The 19,570-nt window shown below is 42.7% G+C and overlaps 1 protein-coding gene across 2 annotated transcripts; it reads left to right on the top strand.

The window, feature by feature from the left end:
• Positions 1-1,425: 1,425 nt before the first annotated feature.
• Positions 1,426-19,063, top strand: stk40 (serine/threonine kinase 40). 2 transcript variants are annotated; one of them, XM_051407144.1, is made up of 11 exons: positions 1,426-1,650; positions 5,070-5,196; positions 5,593-5,678; positions 6,269-6,412; positions 7,512-7,736; positions 8,075-8,127; positions 12,713-12,828; positions 14,336-14,480; positions 14,814-14,933; positions 15,050-15,134; positions 15,397-19,063. In XM_051407144.1, exons 2-11 carry the CDS (start codon positions 5,079-5,081, stop codon positions 15,613-15,615), a joined length of 1,311 nt encoding a protein of 436 aa, XP_051263104.1. In that variant the 5' UTR covers positions 1,426-1,650; positions 5,070-5,078; the 3' UTR covers positions 15,616-19,063. The 2 variants fall into 2 exon arrangements, with proteins under 2 accessions (XP_051263104.1, XP_051263105.1); XM_051407145.1 differs by having other exon boundaries at positions 1,426-1,659.
• Positions 19,064-19,570: the final 507 nt, after the last annotated feature.

The raw sequence follows: 19,570 nt of genomic DNA, 5'->3' as shown, positions 1-19,570 counted from the left end.
GCAAAGGTGAGACAAGAAACACTACGTGCCCTGAGGATACAACCTACCTGCAAAACAAACAGAAACCAGAGCTCATTTCAGTCATCCGGAAAGACTGTGCACTGGAGTCAACCTACCTCTCTAGAAAACAATATTTCACCATAAAGACTTGCTAAATTGCCCAAATATTTCATAATCAGGATAATTTTATTTTAGTAGAAGATTAAAAAAACAACATAAATGTTATTTCTAACACAAATAATTATTGTTTGTTTTCCTTGCAAAGTTACACTGCTTGTTCCATTAGGGCAAAGTAATAATTATTAAAAACATCAAAAAACAAAATAGTCTTCAAAGTCCAGTCAACCTTAGTTTCCCATACCATGACACTAAATCGTGTTTCTCTCACAGACCTTGAATTTCAAGTTATGATTCAGTTTCCTCCTTAAAGGCTGTGGGTATGACACTGTAAAGCCACAGGCTGACAAATGTTTCATGTGGCCGGGGGCATATGCTCTGCTGAGTCAAGGCAGGAAGCAATGCAACTCAAATAAGCCTCTGCCATTTAAGTTACCTTGTCTGTGTCTATCACACCTGCCCACCGGTTTGAAACTGGTAGCTGTGGGTGGAATTTAACATTAATCAGGAAGTCTAAATTGGGGACATAGGTGGGCTTTACTAAATGTCACTGTCATTCAGAGCAAATCCTCTGTATCAGCAATTTTAACACACAGGTAGCACTGCTCCAGATATTTTATGAGTGGACAATGAGTAACAAGTATTGAAAATCTAATGTTTTTTATCAGTTTCACTGAGTCATATGGTTAACCTGAATGAGGTGCAATATGTGTCTCATTGAAAAGCAACTACAGTGTAGAGTCTTAGCCTATATGAGGCAAAATGTTATCCAAGAATCACCTTTAGCTGTAAAAAACAAATAAGTTTGATAGTTTCCATGAAGATTAAATGCAGTTTTTATCTGATTTAGGGGACTTAAAATTAAGAAATTAAGAATTTCATGTTATATTGGTCATTATATTATAATTCAAGGGCTAGACATAATACTAATAGACTAGTAAATAATACAAATGTTGAAAAGTTCCTTCATTTCTGATTACTTCTGGTTGGATGATGATTAAAAACTTTAGTTTGTAATGCAGTTTTATGGTGTCTGACAAATGTTTCACCACTAGAATGGTTAGTCTTATCCATGAGACCAGGGCATTTATTAGCAAACAAACCGACCGCGGTATTTCCACTTCAACTTAGTTTTACTGTCTCAAACTCTTCCCATGCAGACAACTATGACGTAATGTGTTTCATTTAGCAACTTATATTATGCAAAGAATTTCATCATCAGTGCGCAACCATTTACTAGGAAAAACAGGCAGGGGGCTGGCATTGGTCGAACGCAGCTGTCAATCAAATAAGTATGTGCGTCATTTCCGTTGTCAGGTGGCGCTGTCGCTGTGGAAAGATGCGATCAGCGAAGAGCGGAGGCTTTTCCTTAATTGCTCATTTCGGTAACAGAGGCTAAACAACCCGAAACCAACCCACTGTGGTCTCTCCTGTTTAAGTGAGAAGCTCCGCACATCCACCACAGCGTTTACCCAAGATATGTCGAGGTTGTAAGCAGACAACGCAGACTTTACCCGGCGGTTTTGGCTCGAGGTAAGCGAGGTAGCGACTAACACTGCTATCTAGCTCTCTGGCAAGGCTAGCCAGCTGTAATGTTACCTACTTTGTTTAAATGGCCTCCCGGCTGCTCTGTAGCCTCCGGCTTTTGGCGTTAGCGATGTTAATGTCGCTCGCCAGCAATCACATTGAAAACTCTCTTGCTCATAAGGATACTCGCTAAAGTAACCGTAGCCTGGCTAACGGCTGCTCTGTGTAGTTTGCACCGAAAGCCCAACTCCTTGCTGTGTTGTGCCCCTTTGTGTGGCCGGTGTGCCTGAAGCTTTTGGTAGCGTGTTTAGCCGAGGAATTCAGTCAGCTTTGTTGTTGTTGTACTAAGTTTGTATATGCACCCAAGCTTTGTTTCATGTTGCCCTGCGTAAATATACATCGTTAAATTAATGTGTACGTTTGCTATTCATTTAGTTGGCTGAATAACCACCTCAGTTAGACTTTCTCTACATTAACGCACGCCGTGTAATGCGGTTTAGTGTGTGTTTTTTAAATGTCCCTGGGTGGTCGTATGGTAATTGTTGTGGGTAAAACACATTAGCGCCTGGTTACTCAAGTTATTAGCTGTCTGTGGGGCAGGTTTTGCACAAGTTGTAAGGCATAACGTCAGCGTTTTTAACCATTCGCTGCCAGACCTGAGCGGTGTCCAGACCTTGTGGTCGCAAAATGGCACCAAACAATGTGTGACAGTCTGTGTGCATTTGTAATTATTTGCGTCTAGGTATTTATACTTTGACCTTGTGTACACAGACTAGTTTTGGATGTTGTTATTGCAATAATGTAGTGAACAACTGCAGTAAGAGGAAAGGCGTTATAGCGGTAGATGTGTGTATGGGCTGACATGATTGATTGACATCTCATTCAAGCAACATAAGCAGGATTAAAGCGCGTATGACCTTCCAGTGGCTTTAGCTCTTTTGGATGATACCTCGTTACCTGTATGATTGCCCCAGATTTTGGTATGCACTTATGTTTACTACCTCCTCAAGTGTCCTTATGTTTTCTTTGTCCATCCTGATACTACCTTGATTTTGCAATCAAGCTGTTCTTGCAGAGCCAGACAAGTAGCATGGAGTCTGAGTGGGTGGATCTTGAGACACCTACGTGGTTGTTTTGTTCTGATACTATTTAAGGAGCCCACATTTCTCGTGGGCACCGGCAGCGTGTCTCTCCTCCTTTTGTGTGATATGATTCACAGGCTGTATCTGTTCTTGTCCTCCCTCTGGTACAGTCAGAGGCAGAGGCAGTCAGAGGCAGTCTTGCTTGCCAGATCACTGGCTGTGCAGAGAGGCTCAGCAGTGTCAGAAAAGGATAGCTGTGTGCTGTCATTGCGCTGATGTCATTTAGGTCAGTGCACATTAGTTGGTTGCATTGACCTTTGCTTTTATATGTGTCGGGGTTTGGCTCCACGGCACTACAGCTGGTGTTTAGTAGGTAGATGGATAGCCTTGGGTCCGTTCGCTGTGTGTCGTGCAGCGAGTTTGTGTCTGTGAGTCAGGTTAGTGTTTTAAGTCCAAGGTGCATGGATTAGCATGGTTCAGCATGGTTCTAACTCTTGACTGTGTAGCTGTGGAGAAAAGAAATGCATACAAGGTACGATCAGATAACCTTGTTAGAAATGTGGGAATTGGCCACAAATTAAAAGCCTGTTAGGTTTGGCTCTGTCTGCTTATTTTATTAAGTCTGGCAGCCTTTCTAGCACTCAAACACCAATTTAAAATGTATTTATCTGACAGCACTGAAAGCAGTATGTAGATTGTCAATTCTGCCAACCACTTTGGCCGCTGGATTATCCATTCCTTTGCCTTTCGTGCTCTAGAGTAAGATGCTCTCTTACTATTGGCAGCGTGACTTGGTGTCACTCTGGCTTGTGCCATAAATGCTGTCAGAAAACCTCAGCTCATCAGACTCAGTGGGTGATGACTAGTGGAGATGGAGACAGATGGGCGAGAGACATGATGATGACACTGTCTGCTGTCTGGGATCACAAAAAGCCTCATGGAAGTGAGAATTCATATCAGCCCATGCTTACTGCCAACTGTCCTGCATCCTCTCTGCCCAAAAACGCCAACTGGCGAGTGCTGCACGATTAGTTTTGAGACAGGAAGTATTGGCCTGATTCATTAAAAATATTTATCTTCTCTAGTTTGTACCACTTGCAAGAGTGGTTACATATTCTGAAGTTTTTTGGTGTTTGTCAGCTCTCCAATATATGTCTATTTTGCTGTGTTTATGAGGTGCTTTGGATTTTATTAGCCTAGTCTGAATCATCTCTCCTTATGTAGTTGGCTAAAATATGCACACTACCGCTATCAGTCAGTGACCCTTTTACCTCCGATATGTCACTTTGTGTTGCCTTCCTTGTGGGCCGAGCTTATGAAGTGATTTTTATTTTTATTTTTTTTCAGTTGATATGGAGCACATGTCAGAGGCTTGGGGGTACATTTCACGCTCTTATTGGTGTCATCACCTAGACATTTTAGCATTTCTGTCCAATGGAAACCCAGGACGACAGAAGGGTGAATCATTCCTCTCGGTTCAAGGCACTACTTCCCTGTTACGGGAAACAGATGGGGTTTCATCACATTGGAACTCAGTATCAGTAAACAAAGCATACCTCTTGCTCTCTGAATTCTGGGAGGTAGATCTGCTGTGGCAGTTAAAATAGTTTGTGTAATGATGATGTGTCATACTGTGTCACTGGTTCTTCTGACATGTGAATCTAGTTCCTTATCATAGTGTAAGGGCTTGGCATCTTTTTTGTCTCTGCCTTGTTGGAACACGCATGTCCTTTCAGAGGAAGGCCGCTGCAGATAAGCCGGCTGTACAGATTTTGAGATAAAACACCCAGATTAGAGGCGGAAGGATTTTCTAAACCCATGTCAACTGGAGCAGGAAAAGCTAAAGATGAATATGTGGTTCAGTGGTGAGGCATAAATAAAAAAGGCCTCTGTTTTCAAGAGTTTTATGCTCGTGCTATTCATTTACAAGAAAGCATTTGCCATTTAAATTACAAATTGTGGCACATTGACATTGCCTGTTGGGTTGAAAATTGAATCTGAGGTGTCACCCTTGACGCCAGCAGCCATCATTCTGAATGGAGCTGTAATGGCCTCACATTCACACTGAGGTGTCGGTAAATGTGTGGGAGGGATATTTAAACTAGGCTGGGGGGAGTTGCCCTGAATTTTTACCTCCTTTCACTTCTGTTCACTAATAAGTGCCCTCTCAACCAGTCTGTAGGACTGCTGGTAAAACTCTGGGTATAGTCTTTATTTTTAAGCTGACTATTTATAAAACCATTGTTTGGTAACAGATTACTGATGCTATTTTTTTTGTTATTGGTTTATTTCCTTGCAGTCACATTTATGCAAGTTTTACTAATCCGATATATTCCCCTCCAGAACTCCAGTATGTCCAAGCGGCGCTCGTCGGAGAGGGGGGCTGGAGAGACATCAGGCAGGGCCAGCAAGCTGCAATGTCCTGGGATATCCGGTAATAACGCCAAGAGAGCTGGGCCCTTCATCCTTGGTAAGGAAGCTACTAGTATTTGCACTAGTCAGGAAAGGTATGTGTGTAAATGTGAGAGTCGTGGGGTGTCTCTGTGTGCATGCGAGCCTGAGACAAGAATGTGAAGAATTTTGCTTATCCCCCTTGACATCGGCCAGAAAGGTCTGAGTCTGTGTTGGAGCAAGGTTATTTCCTCCCTCTGGAAAATGTATTTCTCTCCCATACACTCAAACTTGTATGTTTTCTACTACACAACTCCTCCACTATTTGCAAATCACAGTGTCAAAGAAAACATTACACTTGGAGTGTTAATGGGTACGTGCACATGCAGCCTTTAATGAGTTGCAGTGAGAGCACACACTCCGGCATGTAGCCTGCCTTTTGGTCATGCAGCTGTTCCTTTTCTTATCCTTGCAGGGCCTCGCCTGGGCAACTCACCAGTGCCTAGCATAGTGCAGTGTCTGGCCAGAAAGGACGGCACTGATGACTTCTATCAGCTCAAAGTAAGTCTGCCGGGTTGGCACAGTTTTTTTTGTGGTTTTCTTACTCACAAACGTAATGAGTTACACACGCTGTTTAGTAAAAAAAAAAAGAGAAAATCATTCAAAACAAAGCTATGATGTCCCAGTAGACATCTGAACCTTTGACCTTCCTTTGTTGGTGTTCATTTTATAGCCCCCTGTTTCAGTCTGGTGCAAATAACAAAACCTCAGCCTGGCAATCTGTTTATTGGGGCTATCCAATGTCTGTTACACAAGGGGGGGGGGGGGTGGTAGTGAGTCACTGCGTGACCCTCCCCTCATACCCATGACTCCAGCGCCTCAGTGTCTGCTGCACAGCTTGGTTACTTCACATTAGTATATGAACCACAGTTTTAAAGCTGCAGCCCTGTTATGCCATCTCCACTGCACAGATCGTAACATCTTGTTAAATGCTTATCAGAACAGTAACTTAATGTCATGTCTTTGGTCATTTAAAAGCTTTAGTGGCAGGACTGAAGATTAACTTCATACTAAATGGTTAAATCTCTCCTTTGTGCTGTCTCATCCTGTCTGACCTCTAATGTTTTCTCTGTTCTGTGTGGCTATGGCAGATACTGACGCTGGAGGAGCGAGTGGACTCTGCTGGGGAGACTCAGGAGGAGAGGCAGGGGAAGATGCTGCTGCACACAGAATATTCCCTTCTTTCTCTGCTGCACAACCAGGATGGGGTGGTTCACCATCACGGCCTCTTCCAGGTAGACTTAGACCTGCACACGTTTGGCAATTAAGTTACATTTCTGTTCTGCATAGTGTATCATCAGTCAAATAATTAATAATTTAAAAAAAAGTTTCTTATAGTCTGTGGTGTATTACTCAGCACTGTGTGGGCGAGTATTCTGTGTAATTGCACATGAAATATACATCAATATTACGATGGAGAAGATAATGCCACTTTTTATTCAGTTCAGAATATGGCTTCACCACATAAGCACAAGTAACAGTACGTTTTTATCAGCTCGGTGATAGCAGAGGTAAGCTTGTCATTAGTCCAGCCAGCTGCTTGCATTTTCCTTATCAGAGTTGTTTCAATAGAGAAGTGGGAGTACCATTAAGAGGCCATATTTATCTGCAGTCGTTCTCTATTCAAAGCCCCATCCATTCACAATGAGCTGCCCCTCCCTCACCTGTCTTCCCGTCTGCCTCCTCCTCTAACTTTGTTATTGTTCCATCTCTCTCTCTCTCTCTCTCTCTCTCTCTCTCTCTCTCTCTCTCTCTCTCTCTCTCTCTCTCTCTCTCTCCCCCTCTCTCTTGTGTTTTTCTCCTTTGTCTCTCTTTCACATCCTGTCTGTTCCACTCTGCCGGTGTTCTCAGAATAGCAGCAATGAGCCATGCACACTGATTCATTTAGGCCTGCAATATTGATTGGATTATTATAGTGCATCTCCACTGTGAGAGAACCAGTTAATAATGTACACTTTCAGAGGTGCTGACTGCATCTAAAAAAAAAAAAGAACTGACAACCTGATACAGAAATCAATAAGTGGTGACTGTGCTACGACTGGAGTTGGAAGAAGAGCAATGACCTTTGTAATTCGCCGTCCACCACTTGATGTGGAGGGGTAGATGTGTCTTACATGCATGCTGGTGATTGATGTCCTCCAGCTTGCTTGAATCTATGTCTTTCTCAAGCTGAATGAATCAGCTTGATCAGACAGTATAGTTGGGAATCCGTTCAGTTTAATGCATTCTTGCAAGCCTCAACTTGTATTGTTTTGACGCTGTTGGAAAGTGCCTCAAAAAGGCATCAACAAGTCCACTTACAAAGCAAGCACCTTTTTTGTTGTTGTTCCCCAGGACCGAGCCTATGAAATAGTAGAGGACATGGAGGCCAACAAAGTGCGCAAGATGAAGAAGCGGATCTGCCTCGTGCTGGACTGCCTGTGTGCTCACGACTTCAGCGACAAGACCGCAGATTTAATAAACCTCCAGCATTACGTCATAAAGGAGAAGCGATTAAGCGAGCGCGAGGCAATCGTCATCTTCTATGATGTGGTGCGTGTGGTGGAGGCCCTTCATAAGGTGAGTCTAGGCTTGAATTGATTAGACTACTCCAAGAAAATGTGCTTAAAAGGTGAAATCTATCGTACTAACCAACAGTGTGCATGAAAGGCGATATGAACGTGCAGTTTTCTATTTTCATTCATGAAGAAATATTCAATACTACAGTGTTTTTGTCAACTGTAGGAGAAATAGCTTAGAAATTGTTATTGTTAGCTAGTTGTAAATCCCTTCTGATTACTCATCTCCCATCCTTGCGTGCCACAAACAAAATGATTGTTTTGATACCAATGATTATCCCTAAGTACGATTTAATGAAAACATTTCTTTTCCCTCTTGTCTTTCTTTCCTGCATTCAGAAAAACATTGTGCACAGAGACCTCAAGCTGGGAAACATGGTGCTGAACAAACGGTAAGAAGAAACTCATTCGGCCTCATCAATCAGTTAGCTGGCCAATAGCCTCTCCCATTATACAGACTCAGTCATTTTAGCCTGCCAGTAAGTCATTCTGTCTCAGCTCACATGTGTGAGAGGCCCTAGCAGCCTGTATCCAGTGTGCACTTGGCTTTAAACACAAGCAGGGTCACATTCTCAGACTTGGAGTGAGATCAGTTTTAGGAACCTAAAGCCTTGCTCTCTTGTGCATGAGTCTGGGTCTGTGTCTGTGTGTTTAGAAAAAGCTGATCATTCCCCATGGTTGGATTTTTGGAAGTGTAGGGTGAACTGTACCCTGGTGCAAAACAGGGCAAAGAATATGCCACTGCTTTGTTCTTGGTGGGAGCAGTGTTGTAGCACACACAGGACCCTGGTGAGTGCACCTCAGGTCACAGAGTGCTGCAGTTCGGCCCTGCAGCATGGAAAACTACTTGTATGTAAAGCATTCTCCGAACAATACGTACAGAGTAAATGAGAGAGATGGTGTTTGTGTGTATTTGAGGGGTTGAAAGCCACTTGCTTTTTAATATTAGTTTGTCCAAGTTAAGAGGATTCGGCTAGATTTTGCCTTGAACCTATGGAAGGATGTCTCTGAACAGCACAAGTCAGCGTGCACATTCTTGGGGACTCTGATAATCATCCCACAAAGGCAGTCTTTTCATTTGGAAGGACATGACTAACACCGATACACACATACCGACACACACTTACACCCTCTGTTCCTACGCTTGCTTACACACACACCTTGACATCTAAACATCAAGCATGCTTGCTTGAGTGTAATCTCACACTTCTCATGCGTGATATGCATGTCTGAGTATGTGCATTGAGATGTCACGTTGCCAGCTTATCTCTTTACTACATACAAACTCTGCATGTCAGGCGTGAGAGCTTGGTGCCCCTACCAGCAGCAGCAGCAGCGGCAGCGGCAGCAGGGCAGCAGTAGTAGCAGTAGTGGTGGTGATGAAACAGGAGAGTGTTTTGGCCAGGGGAGGGTGGCGGGGCGAGGAGCAGGCGAGTGGAACACTCCGTCCCAGCTGGAGACAAAGGAGAGGCCTGCCAAAGGCCCCATAGCTCAGAGCTGACTCACACCGCAATGATCGTCACACACACATATATACACATGCACACACAGTCATCATTTATTTACCCTCTACTCTGCTTTTCCTCTATTTTCTTTTACACCCCAATCCCTTTCCTGCTTTCATTGTCTTTCTTTTTGTCATATATTTTTCTTTTCACTTTTCCTGTCTCCTTTATGCATCATGCTTTGCTTGCTTGCATGTTTCCTCTGTTACTCCACCCTGGATGCATACGAATGTACAGTCAGTATGGGAAGGACGTGGCCAATTTAGATGCTGGCCGATCCCAAAATCCCCTCTCCTCCCCTGCTGCTTGTCGTCGCTCTGGGAAATGCACCGATGCCATCAACAAGCTCAGCAGTTAATGCAAGAATGATGTGATTTCCTCTTGCGGAGCCAGCTGTTATGAAAGCAGGACGTCATAAATCAATATGCGGGTTTGTTATCAATGTATGTCAGAGCTGGTTTTGACTTTGTAAATATTAATTGTAATTCTAAAGGGACACTTTGTCTTCTTTTTGTTTTTATTTCTTGCAGAGAGTTCCTGTTAGTTTATATCACCATAATCACTGTATAGTCTCAGGGATGGATTACTCCTTCTGACTGAATTAGAAGTTCTGTGCTGTCTGGCACAAAATAACGTATTCAGCCTCAGAAATTAGGACAAAAACATTTGCTCCAGTAAAGCTTAGCTCTTAATATAACTAATATAATTGTTTCCTCACAGTTCTGAGAAATGAAATTTGCTGATCTCTGTAGAAGTTGCCCTGCGTTTAACCTCTTTCTGTTCTCGTCAGCTGGTATATTTTCAGCAAAATGTTGTGGGTAGGGTGGAGAAGTCAAGGGGGCTGTTTAGGTTTCTGGTTTCCTGACTTACCCGGAGTCACATGACCAGGAAGCAGAGATGGTGTGGTCTCTCTTTAGTCCTCAGGGACCCTTGCCTCACGAGGCAAACATGCAATTTCATTTACCCAATCTCCGGTGCAAGAATAGAAGCCTGGGTCGTGATGCACACAGACAAAAGAACAGACTTCTTCATAAAGGAAGCTTTTATGTTGAGGGTCCTTGAAGCATTGCACTCTGTTCCTCTGGCCCATCTTTGTGCCTGTCAGAAGACCACTGTATGGTTATAGAGAATTGGATCACCAAAGCTGTTGAAGGGTTGGATGACATAAGTAGCTGGAAATTATGTGAACTGAATGTTCTAAGGGAAGGTTGAGATTGGAGCATTTGGTTGAAAATTGAGTGTTTGACAGAAATTGGCTCCAGACGCTGTTATGGGAGCAGTGAGTGTGTGTGATGGAGCAGGGTGTGAAAGTGAGAGAGAATAGGGGAAGCTTTTGACCTCAGGCTTTTTAGAAAGCGGATGTGGGTGAGGAGCATGATCCAGAGAGGACCCAGGCTCTAGACCATGGCTTTTGTGTGCGCTCATGTGCTTTGAGTGCATTTTTGTGTGTGTGTGTGTGTGTGTGTTCACCATGGGAGTGATTGTGTGGGTGCACTTGAAGTTGCGCGTTTGTGTACATATTTTAAATCTTCGTGAGCTTTATATATTCATTTGCCAGCCCATCAACATGCCGGCTGAGTCATCGAGACAATTATCCCAAGCCACAGGTTGACTCATATGTTTGTCAAAGTGCGGCTTTTTTATTTTCTCTTTCTCTGCTAAAAGAACACAGAGATATAGAACAGTTCATAGTCCTTCGGCTTTAACACTGTTTGGTTTCACTCCACCACAGGCAAACTAAATTTACCTTGATGACTCAGAGAAAAGTCCTATAGTGCCACATTATTTCCACAGAAACCAAATTAATCAAACATCCCTGGTAACAGCAGTGGGTCTTCTTAGACTTTGAAGCGCCAGTGTGTCTGGAGTGTTCTTGTTCTCCTAATGTCTGATGTATGAAGATGGCCATTGGCTAACACAGTGATGTAGTTGATAATACATTTATATAATGACAATTTCACATTTAAGAGAGATTTATCTAAAATAAACCCCTAATGGAGGTAGGGGCGGGCGATATGGGCAAAAAATAATATCTCGTTATTTTGGCGATAACGATAATCAGTCGATATCCTTTAAAATGTGATTGGAATTGTCTGAGTTAGGGCTTGTGTCCACCAAACGCGTTTTTAGCGCGGATAGCGCTCAAAAACTCATTTTCCGAGCGCCCACGGTGTTAAAAGTTGAACAGTTTTCAACTTGAAGAGCTCAGAGCGCTGCGCTAAAAAAAAGTCTTTTCGAAACCAAACCATTCCCATGCCAGAGAGGTAGACCCACGTCTCGGCATTAAATCATCTGAAGTACCGGTAGCTTCAGGGACTGGAGATGCTTGCATTTTCTCTCTACCATCACAACGCGCTGCTAAACTGTTGCAAGGAGGATGCTAGGCACGTGATCACGTAAGCCCACTAGTCGTGTGACTGAATCCTGCCATGCTGTAGAGAGCGTTGCTGCACCGTGTATTAAGTGGATGTGAGGAGTTTCCGCGTGCGTTTCAGTATTTTTGGCGAAGTAATTTAAATACTCGATAATGGAAATTTGCATATTGTCAAAAGAACAATGATCGCAAAATCGCAAACGATATATATCGCCCACCTCTAAATGGATGGTGCCTTAGAGTTAAGAGGCCCTCATGACAAAAACACTCATCTGGAGTTGAGACTAATGGACTGCTCCGCCCACGGATTTCAGATTGCTTTCTTTAAAGTTGATGCTTTAAAATCACTTATATACTTGTTGTAGTATATGCCATATATGTAGGACATCTTCCTGATAACTTTTTGCGCAATCAACTTATTATCTGAGTTTCAAAGGTTCTCAGTGGTTTTCCCTTATCGTGAGCTTAGACTTTAAGCAATATAGATGACTGTCTTTCCAGGAGTTCAACATGCATGTGTAAAAATAGATAATATATGAGCTGCTACTGAGGAACAGTGCAACAGATAACAAACAAGGATCTCCATAAATTGTGTGGAAATTGTGGGAACATCATGTGGACAGGGAAACCTCCTGACAGTTTAAGATCCTGGTCAGTACGTGAAATGATGAATCTTGTGTTGAATTCTTTAAAAATTAGAAAACACACTTCTTATAAAGTATATCTTCTGCTTCTTCTTAACTGCAAGTCTAAGATAAGTAGATGGGCGACTTTAATAAGAAAGGGTGTGCATACTCTGTTCTGCATCTGCCAGTCTTCAGATGCTGATGTATTTTTAAGCTCCAGTGAACCATGAAATTATTAAAACAACAAGGCATGCTAGCAAGTTCTCCCTGTCTCAGTGAGCGTGTCTTTACTTCATGCTTTGAGCTGTGAGTGTGCAGTGTTTCACATTGTAGACGTGCCTTTGTTACAATGAGTAAGGCTGTTTGGCTATTACTTGTATGAGGAAATTAAAGGGTGTGCATTTAGATCATTGTTGAATTCAGAATCAGAAGTGTATTTAACAGGTGCATTTGTATGTTTGTGTGGTTACAGGACTCACCGAATCACCATCACCAACTTCTGCCTGGGAAAGCACCTGGTGAGCGAGGACGACCTGCTGAAAGACCAGAGAGGAAGTCCGGCCTACATCAGCCCTGACGTATTAAGTGGTGAGTGAAAAACAGATGGGTTTTTTTTTTTGTTGTTTTTTTTTTAAGGACAATGTTTACATCAGACAAGGTGCTTTTCAAAGTGCTGAAAGGCTCCTTTTTGACATTCGGTCATTGCGTGCCAACATCACCCAGTTTTTGTCACTTTCAAAAACCGACAATCCAAGAGTCACACCTGTTTCTGTGGCGACTGATGTGTGTGCACAGGTGTGAAAACCTTCCCCACTTTCTCAGATTTGCCACTGTCCACTTCTAGATGAGAAATAGGGTTGTGAAATGCATTAACTGCAAATGACAGATGCAATGGTCCAATGCATTTCCCCAAAATGTCAGGGGGACCCTTGTTGATCAGGGTCCAGGTGGGATACTGGGATTCTTTTAAAGATAATTGCGTAACGTTAAGCAGTCAGTCTTGCGTTTGATTTTCCGGTTATTAGGCAACAAGAAAGAGGCTATGTTGCAACCTCGGACTGGCTAGGAATAGCTTTTTTTTCTATCTTTGTTTGTGTAATCACGATGAAGTTGCATTTTCTCATGGTATGTGTCTGCAGAGGAAGCTACTTTACTCTTTGTGTAGTACATTTTCTTTGTCTGAAAAAAGCAGAAATCCATTTTTATTGTCTCACTTGTTAGAGTAAATGTGCAGACCCAAGTGCCACACACCGATCAAGATGATGCTTGAGCATGCACTTCCATTGTAGACCCCACTTCCGTCCATTTTAAACATTGATTTCCAAAACTTCGTCCTGGACAGCGTACAAGATTAAGAAGAAAAATTTCAAACAGAAATCATTCATCTCCAACCACTCAAACCGTAGATAAAACTCGGGTGTGTATATCAGCATAACGTGACAGGCACACAATTAAACAGAGCTTCAGTGACTCACGCACTGATGACTCACTGGAGGGAAACTACTCCCATCTACCCCCATCCTCTCTCTCTCTGTGTGTGTGTGTGTGTGTGTGTGTGTGTGTGTGTGTGTGTGTGTGTGTGTGTGTGTGTGTGTGTGTGTGTGTGTGTGTGTGTGTGTGTGTGTGTGTGTGTGTGTGTGTGTCAAAAGCTTTAACATAATTGCCTGCTGCTGTTGCTACCGCCTGCTTGGCTATAACAACACAGCCTATGGTCATACACAGCAATGATGCTCCACCCTCACCAGCTCCAGTTATTCATTGCCCATCGACGGCTGATTCAATGGCTCATTAACAAAAACAGCGCTTCCATTTTAAAAAGTCAGCAGTGTGCTGGAAATATGATGGATATGGAGTCTTTGTTTGTGTTTGCTCATCTTGTTAATAATTAGACCAGGTGACTTGACATGAATTGAACTTGTGGTGAATCATCCCTGAATCACACAGGGCAAAAACTGTCATTGCACTAAACAAATGTTGATTTCAACCTCCGTCTTATCTGATTTTGGAGCATAGCAAAGCACTCTGCTGTCACCGTTTGCAAATGCCACATTTGTTGATCTCACTGATCCTGATCCCCTCTCGTTCCTGTCTCCAGGTCGGCCGTACCGTGGTAAACCCAGCGACATGTGGGCTCTTGGCGTGGTCCTGTTCACCATGCTGTATGGCCAGTTCCCCTTTTATGACAGCATACCTCAAGAGCTCTTCCGTAAGATCAAGGCTGCAGAGTACTCCATCCCAGAGTGAGTGCTTGTCCTGTCCACGTGAGATGTGGTGGACATTCATTCAAAGAAATGGAATCGAACTGCTCTGAAAAATTTAAATCACACAATTTTCTGTTTTCTGTTTATTTTCAATCAACTGTTTGTTCTCTATTAATTCTTTCAGAACTCTGCAACACACAATAAAATTGTAGACAGACAGACATTGTGCCAGATTTCCCCTAAAACTAAATGAATCATTGTTTTGACCAAATATTTTTGCTTACTTTCAATAGTGGCTTTGTGGACTTGTGACTTACAGTCAGATTTAGCAAATGAAACTGTCCCTTCCCGTTCTCCTCCACACCCTCGCAGGGACGGTCGTGTGTCTGAGAACACGGTGTGCCTGATCCGAAAGCTGCTGGTGTTGGACCCTCAGCAGAGGCTTACTGCAGGAGAGGTGCTGGAGTCACTCAGTGTCATCATTGCCTCATGGTAATTGCTCCCCCTTCTGGATGTTTGAAAAATAACAGTGATTCCACATAGGTCATTTCAAACTGACACGCTCACTGTTGTTAATCTTCATCCTTGTTGTGTTTTCCTAATCACAGGCAGTCTGTTTCATCGTTGAGTGGCCCCCTGCAGGTGGTGCCGGATATTGACGATCAGGTCAATCACCCAGAACATCTGCAAGAGGTAAATTATTGGCGAAATATGACATCACAGATCTAAATATGGAGCTTTTTGGACAAAATATTGTTGCATAGTAACCAAAATACAGCTACCTAAAACTGAGATGCATTTATGTGCAACAATAGAAATAGATTGCTATAATGTACCTTTTTCCTATGATTTTACCCCATGTTTATATTACTTTCCGATGCACTTAGAAAACATGTTTATTTCAGTCAGCTCAGATGTTGCAGCACATTGAACAGAATATATTTTCTTCCCTCAGGCCAAGGTGATAGAAGAGTCTTCACAGTACGAGTTTGAGAACTACATGCGCCAGCAGCTGCTGTTGGCTGAAGAGAAGAACACTATCCATGAGGCCAAGAGCTTTCTCACCAAACGCCAGTTTGGCAGTATCCCACCTGTAAGGCGTCTGGGCCACGATGCCCAGCCTGTCAGCCCGCTAGATGCTGCCATCCTGGCACAACGTTTCCTCCGGAAGTAGTCCCCAACCCACCCATCTCAGCCTCTCTGACCTCCCCAGGGAGTACAGAGTCCTGTGAAGTCCAGAGAGGACTGAGGAGGGTCAGCCCAAAAACTAAACTTGCATACAGGAGGCCCAGCCCGAACCAGGGTACAGATGGCCCCATTTGTAGGTGGGCTTTAGGCAACCTAGTTGGAGCCAGCATGAGGAGGGCACCAGAACAAACTGCCAATTTAGAACTTCACTCCTCATGTCTCGTCCCTCCAGTGAAACATGGTAAGCCCTGGAGGAAGATCTGAACCAAAGGTTCCTTCCCCTCAGGTCACCCACAGTCAGATCTCACTGTGCAACCAACCTGATGGCACAGTCACATATGGGGCTAACACAAGGCTATGCCTGGAGTGTTGAAGAGACGATTAACCCCATATTCCTCCTCCTCCTTTGAGATCTCCCTACTGTAACACTTTCCCCATCAACTCTGGATCCCCTGAGCAATACAGGACCAGAATCATGTAGCAACCCCTTCTCTTCCTAGTGGTTAATGGTATTGCCTCAAGTCAGATCAACTGATCATAGATGTCACTTCTCTATACCTCCATTCCACCCTCGTCCTCTCACTCCTTCTTCCTTTCTACTGTTTTCCTGTATCGAAAATGATCCAGACTCGTCCTGTCTGTAACTCTGACTTCAAATCAATCTACCTCTCTGTCTCTTTTCTCTGTTGGTAAACCATGCTCACTGTTCTGAGACAAGGGATTGTAACAATGGAGTCTTGATGCCACCAGTGACATAAAGCATTAATGTTTTCTGTCAGTGATAATGCTTTGAAACCTTTTCAGGGGTTTCGAAAAATCTGAATAAGCTTTTTATCTTTATTTACCTTAATAAGTAGCATTTTATCCCTACCTTTAAATTGAAGATACTGAATATCAAAGTATGTGAACATGCATCCTTTGATATTTGCAGAATGCATTGTCTCCTGCTTTTGCTCATCCCTGTGCAAATCTATTTTTAGCATCTAGGCAGCTAGTGTGAGGTACCTGGAAGTCACAATGCCAAGAACTGAATGGGAAAAACTGTTGGATCCTCCCTGCCAAGGCATATTGATGGTAACGCTTCCTCAGTGCCATTATAGTGAAGATCAGGCACTGTCATGTTTCTATTGCCAAAAATCATGTCTTAAAATTACTCTTAGCCAAGGAAACTGGTACCCACAGCCTCATTCAGAATCAAATGGCTTCCAGGTATTCCAACTTCCCTGTTTCTCTTTACCAAGACAGATCATGGGACAAGTTTTTTTTTTTTTTTTCAGTATGAATGTGAACTGTCATTCTACGCTTTGATACGTCTGCAGGATCCATGAGTGTGTACGTGTGTGTTTCGGGCCAGGCAAAGTAAGGGTCTGCAGAGCTGTCGAGCTGTTAACCTCTGACAGTCACAGACCCTTTAAGCTATCCTCCAATCATTGTGTTCTATTATCTGGCCTGCCTCAGTGGCAGACACTGTGAAAACCAGAGCAGGCTTTGCTAAGACAGGGCTTGACTGAATGTTTTAGCGATTGCCATGAATGCTTGCTTAAGATTGGGAAAGATCACATATCTATTGCCATTCTCAAGCCCTCTCTCTAGCTCAACTTGTACATGCTTGTATTATCTCACCATGTCGGCTCTCGATACAGAGAGGCCAGTTGGTGGCTGGTAATCGATACTGTTGTATTTCATAGAGAAATGAAAATACAGACTCATAGGTTTTAAGTTTAGTTGCTGGGTCTTCTTGGCTATTGATGCTTTCTTCTCTTTTATCAAAGGGTTTCTTCAAAACCATGGCAAAGCTACTAACCAGTGACTGTTAGGCATCTGTACACTGCAACTTGCCTTTGCGTATTGGTACCTGCTTTAGGCTATCTAGACTTCTTCCTATTTATATTCAGACTGATTGCATGAACATAGGCTCTGGAATATTTTAAAATTACTTTACATCTTCTTTTTCTTTGTAATTTCATGTTGATTTATTTATTCATTTGTGTAGCCCCCCCCGAAACCCCCAAACCACAGGGGCTTGTATCACAGACGTTGATGGTTGTCTGTCAAATGTCCTTTTTTTTTTTTTTTAAATGAAATATCTTCTAAGACTAAGCACAACTTATGCCAGTGAAACAGGCCCCAAATCGCGCTCTCAGCTTTAAGAAGTGTTAATTCGAACTGTGGTTCTCGTTTTGATCTTTTTTTTAGCCACATTCATGAAAGAGTAGCATCTGTTTTTGTGTTTTCCATCTTGGATTCCTAAATAATTTTCTTGCCATTTTGCCACAAACTCTGTGGTCAACTTAAGCTACACTAATAACAAGACTGACTTTTGCATAGTTCTATTTTTTACAGAAAACAAAATGATACATTATCTTGATTTAAAGGAGGGTTTTTGTTGTGTGTGTTATTTTTATTTTTTTGTTCTATCATTAACCCCCCAAAAATCCCCACACAAGGCTGCACTCTCTGGTCAGTATGTAAATATGTACCACCATGACTGCGCTAGTCATATTGTATGTAGTTTCACCCAGTGAGATACCAACTCTGTTTCAACACATGTCGATTGACGTGCATTATGGGCCACGTTGGCCATCAACCACCACATCCAGAGGCTAAAATAATATGTAAAGAGAGCTGTCAGCTTTCTCCCACCTCAATGTGAATTCCATGGGTATGCAGCAGTATTGTAGTAGTCTAGATTGATTCATCAGAAAAGGGTGTTTCATGAACACCGTAGCCATTACTAAATACTGACATTAAGTGATCGTCTGTGGAAAGTGTTTTAAGTCATCTTCCATGGCGCCCCAACTACGGATTAGTAATTACAGGTTCAGTAGACCCTTGATGTAGATGTTATTTTCCCCCCCTTATCAAAGAAGTGTTTCACTTTCTAGCTAGTGGATTGTACCACATTCAATGTTTGTTTTACAGAGTTGTATTGACTTGGACTGAAAAGCATGGAAATAGTGTGAGGTTAAACTCTGTGTAAAACATGTGACTGTTGCATGATTTTAAACTCGCAAGGTGTGCCAACCGATAGACGATTTGAAGATAATTTACTCCTTTGGGTCTTACAGGAAACTACTAAGCTAAGTTGATATACCCATTAATTGGATGACTAGTAAAAATGTTATTGTTAATTTTCAAAAGTTCAGTTTTTATGATGATTTTCACCCTGCTTCTAAAGTCCTAAGTCTTCAGTATATAACCTATATATTGCTGACTGTTTCAACTGGAAACTTGGTGTAGGATATGAAACGTGGTGAAGTTTAAACCCAATGGGATAATGTGTTGTAAGCTGCTTGGTTGGACATGGGCATCTAGATACAGAAAACTGCGTAATTGTACAGATGAAAAACACGTTTGTATAAAAAACATATTTTTCTACTTCATCAGATCTCTACATGCATGTCAGCAATAAACTTTGATATGGAAACATTCAACTTTGTCACTTCTTGAAACTCCCTTTTCCTGCCTGTAGGTGGAGCACTTTCTTAAAAAATGAAACTAAGGTCTGCAGTAGGAGCAGTATATTTAAATGTTGGCACTTGTAGGACATGACTGAATGTTCTTCTTTGTTGGCTTCCACACATTTCTCTACCAGATGTGGACAATACAATCTACACAAAATGTTCAGTTGTACCGTGCCAGCCATCTGTATGTGCTTTCATATGATGTGGTCTCAGGCCTCTGAGAGTGAGACCTGTATGAGGAATGAACAGAACATAGAATAATTGAGTCTCTGTGCATCCATGCCGCCTCAGTCTTGCGGTGAGTTGGGTTTTGGAATAGACCTAGGTAGACATGCTTAAACAGGAAACCTCCTGCTGACTCTGACAGCACTACAGGACCCTGTGGGCTGCTCTGCCGATCCCCCACCTCATCTCAGGCCTTTGAAAGCACACACACCCTCTCGAGTAGAGCATTACTTCCATTAGAAATCATGTCAT

The sequence above is a fragment of the Dicentrarchus labrax genome, unplaced genomic scaffold (assembly GCF_905237075.1).
Source record: "Dicentrarchus labrax unplaced genomic scaffold, dlabrax2021, whole genome shotgun sequence".
NCBI classification, from domain to species: Eukaryota; Metazoa; Chordata; class Actinopteri; family Moronidae; genus Dicentrarchus; species Dicentrarchus labrax.
This window is presented reverse-complemented; position numbering and strand designations above follow the sequence as displayed.

Bases quoted from the DNA above. Each gene is read 5' to 3' on its own strand.
- stk40 (XM_051407144.1), top strand. From the start codon at position 5,079: ATGTCCAAGCGGCGCTCGTCGGAGAGGGGGGCTGGAGAGACATCAGGC. The intron at 5,197-5,592 runs GTAAGGAAGCTA...TTATCCTTGCAG, and splicing joins AGCTGGGCCCTTCATCCTTG to GGCCTCGCCTGGGCAACTCA. The intron at 15,135-15,396 runs GTAAATTATTGG...TTCTTCCCTCAG, and splicing joins ACCCAGAACATCTGCAAGAG to GCCAAGGTGATAGAAGAGTC.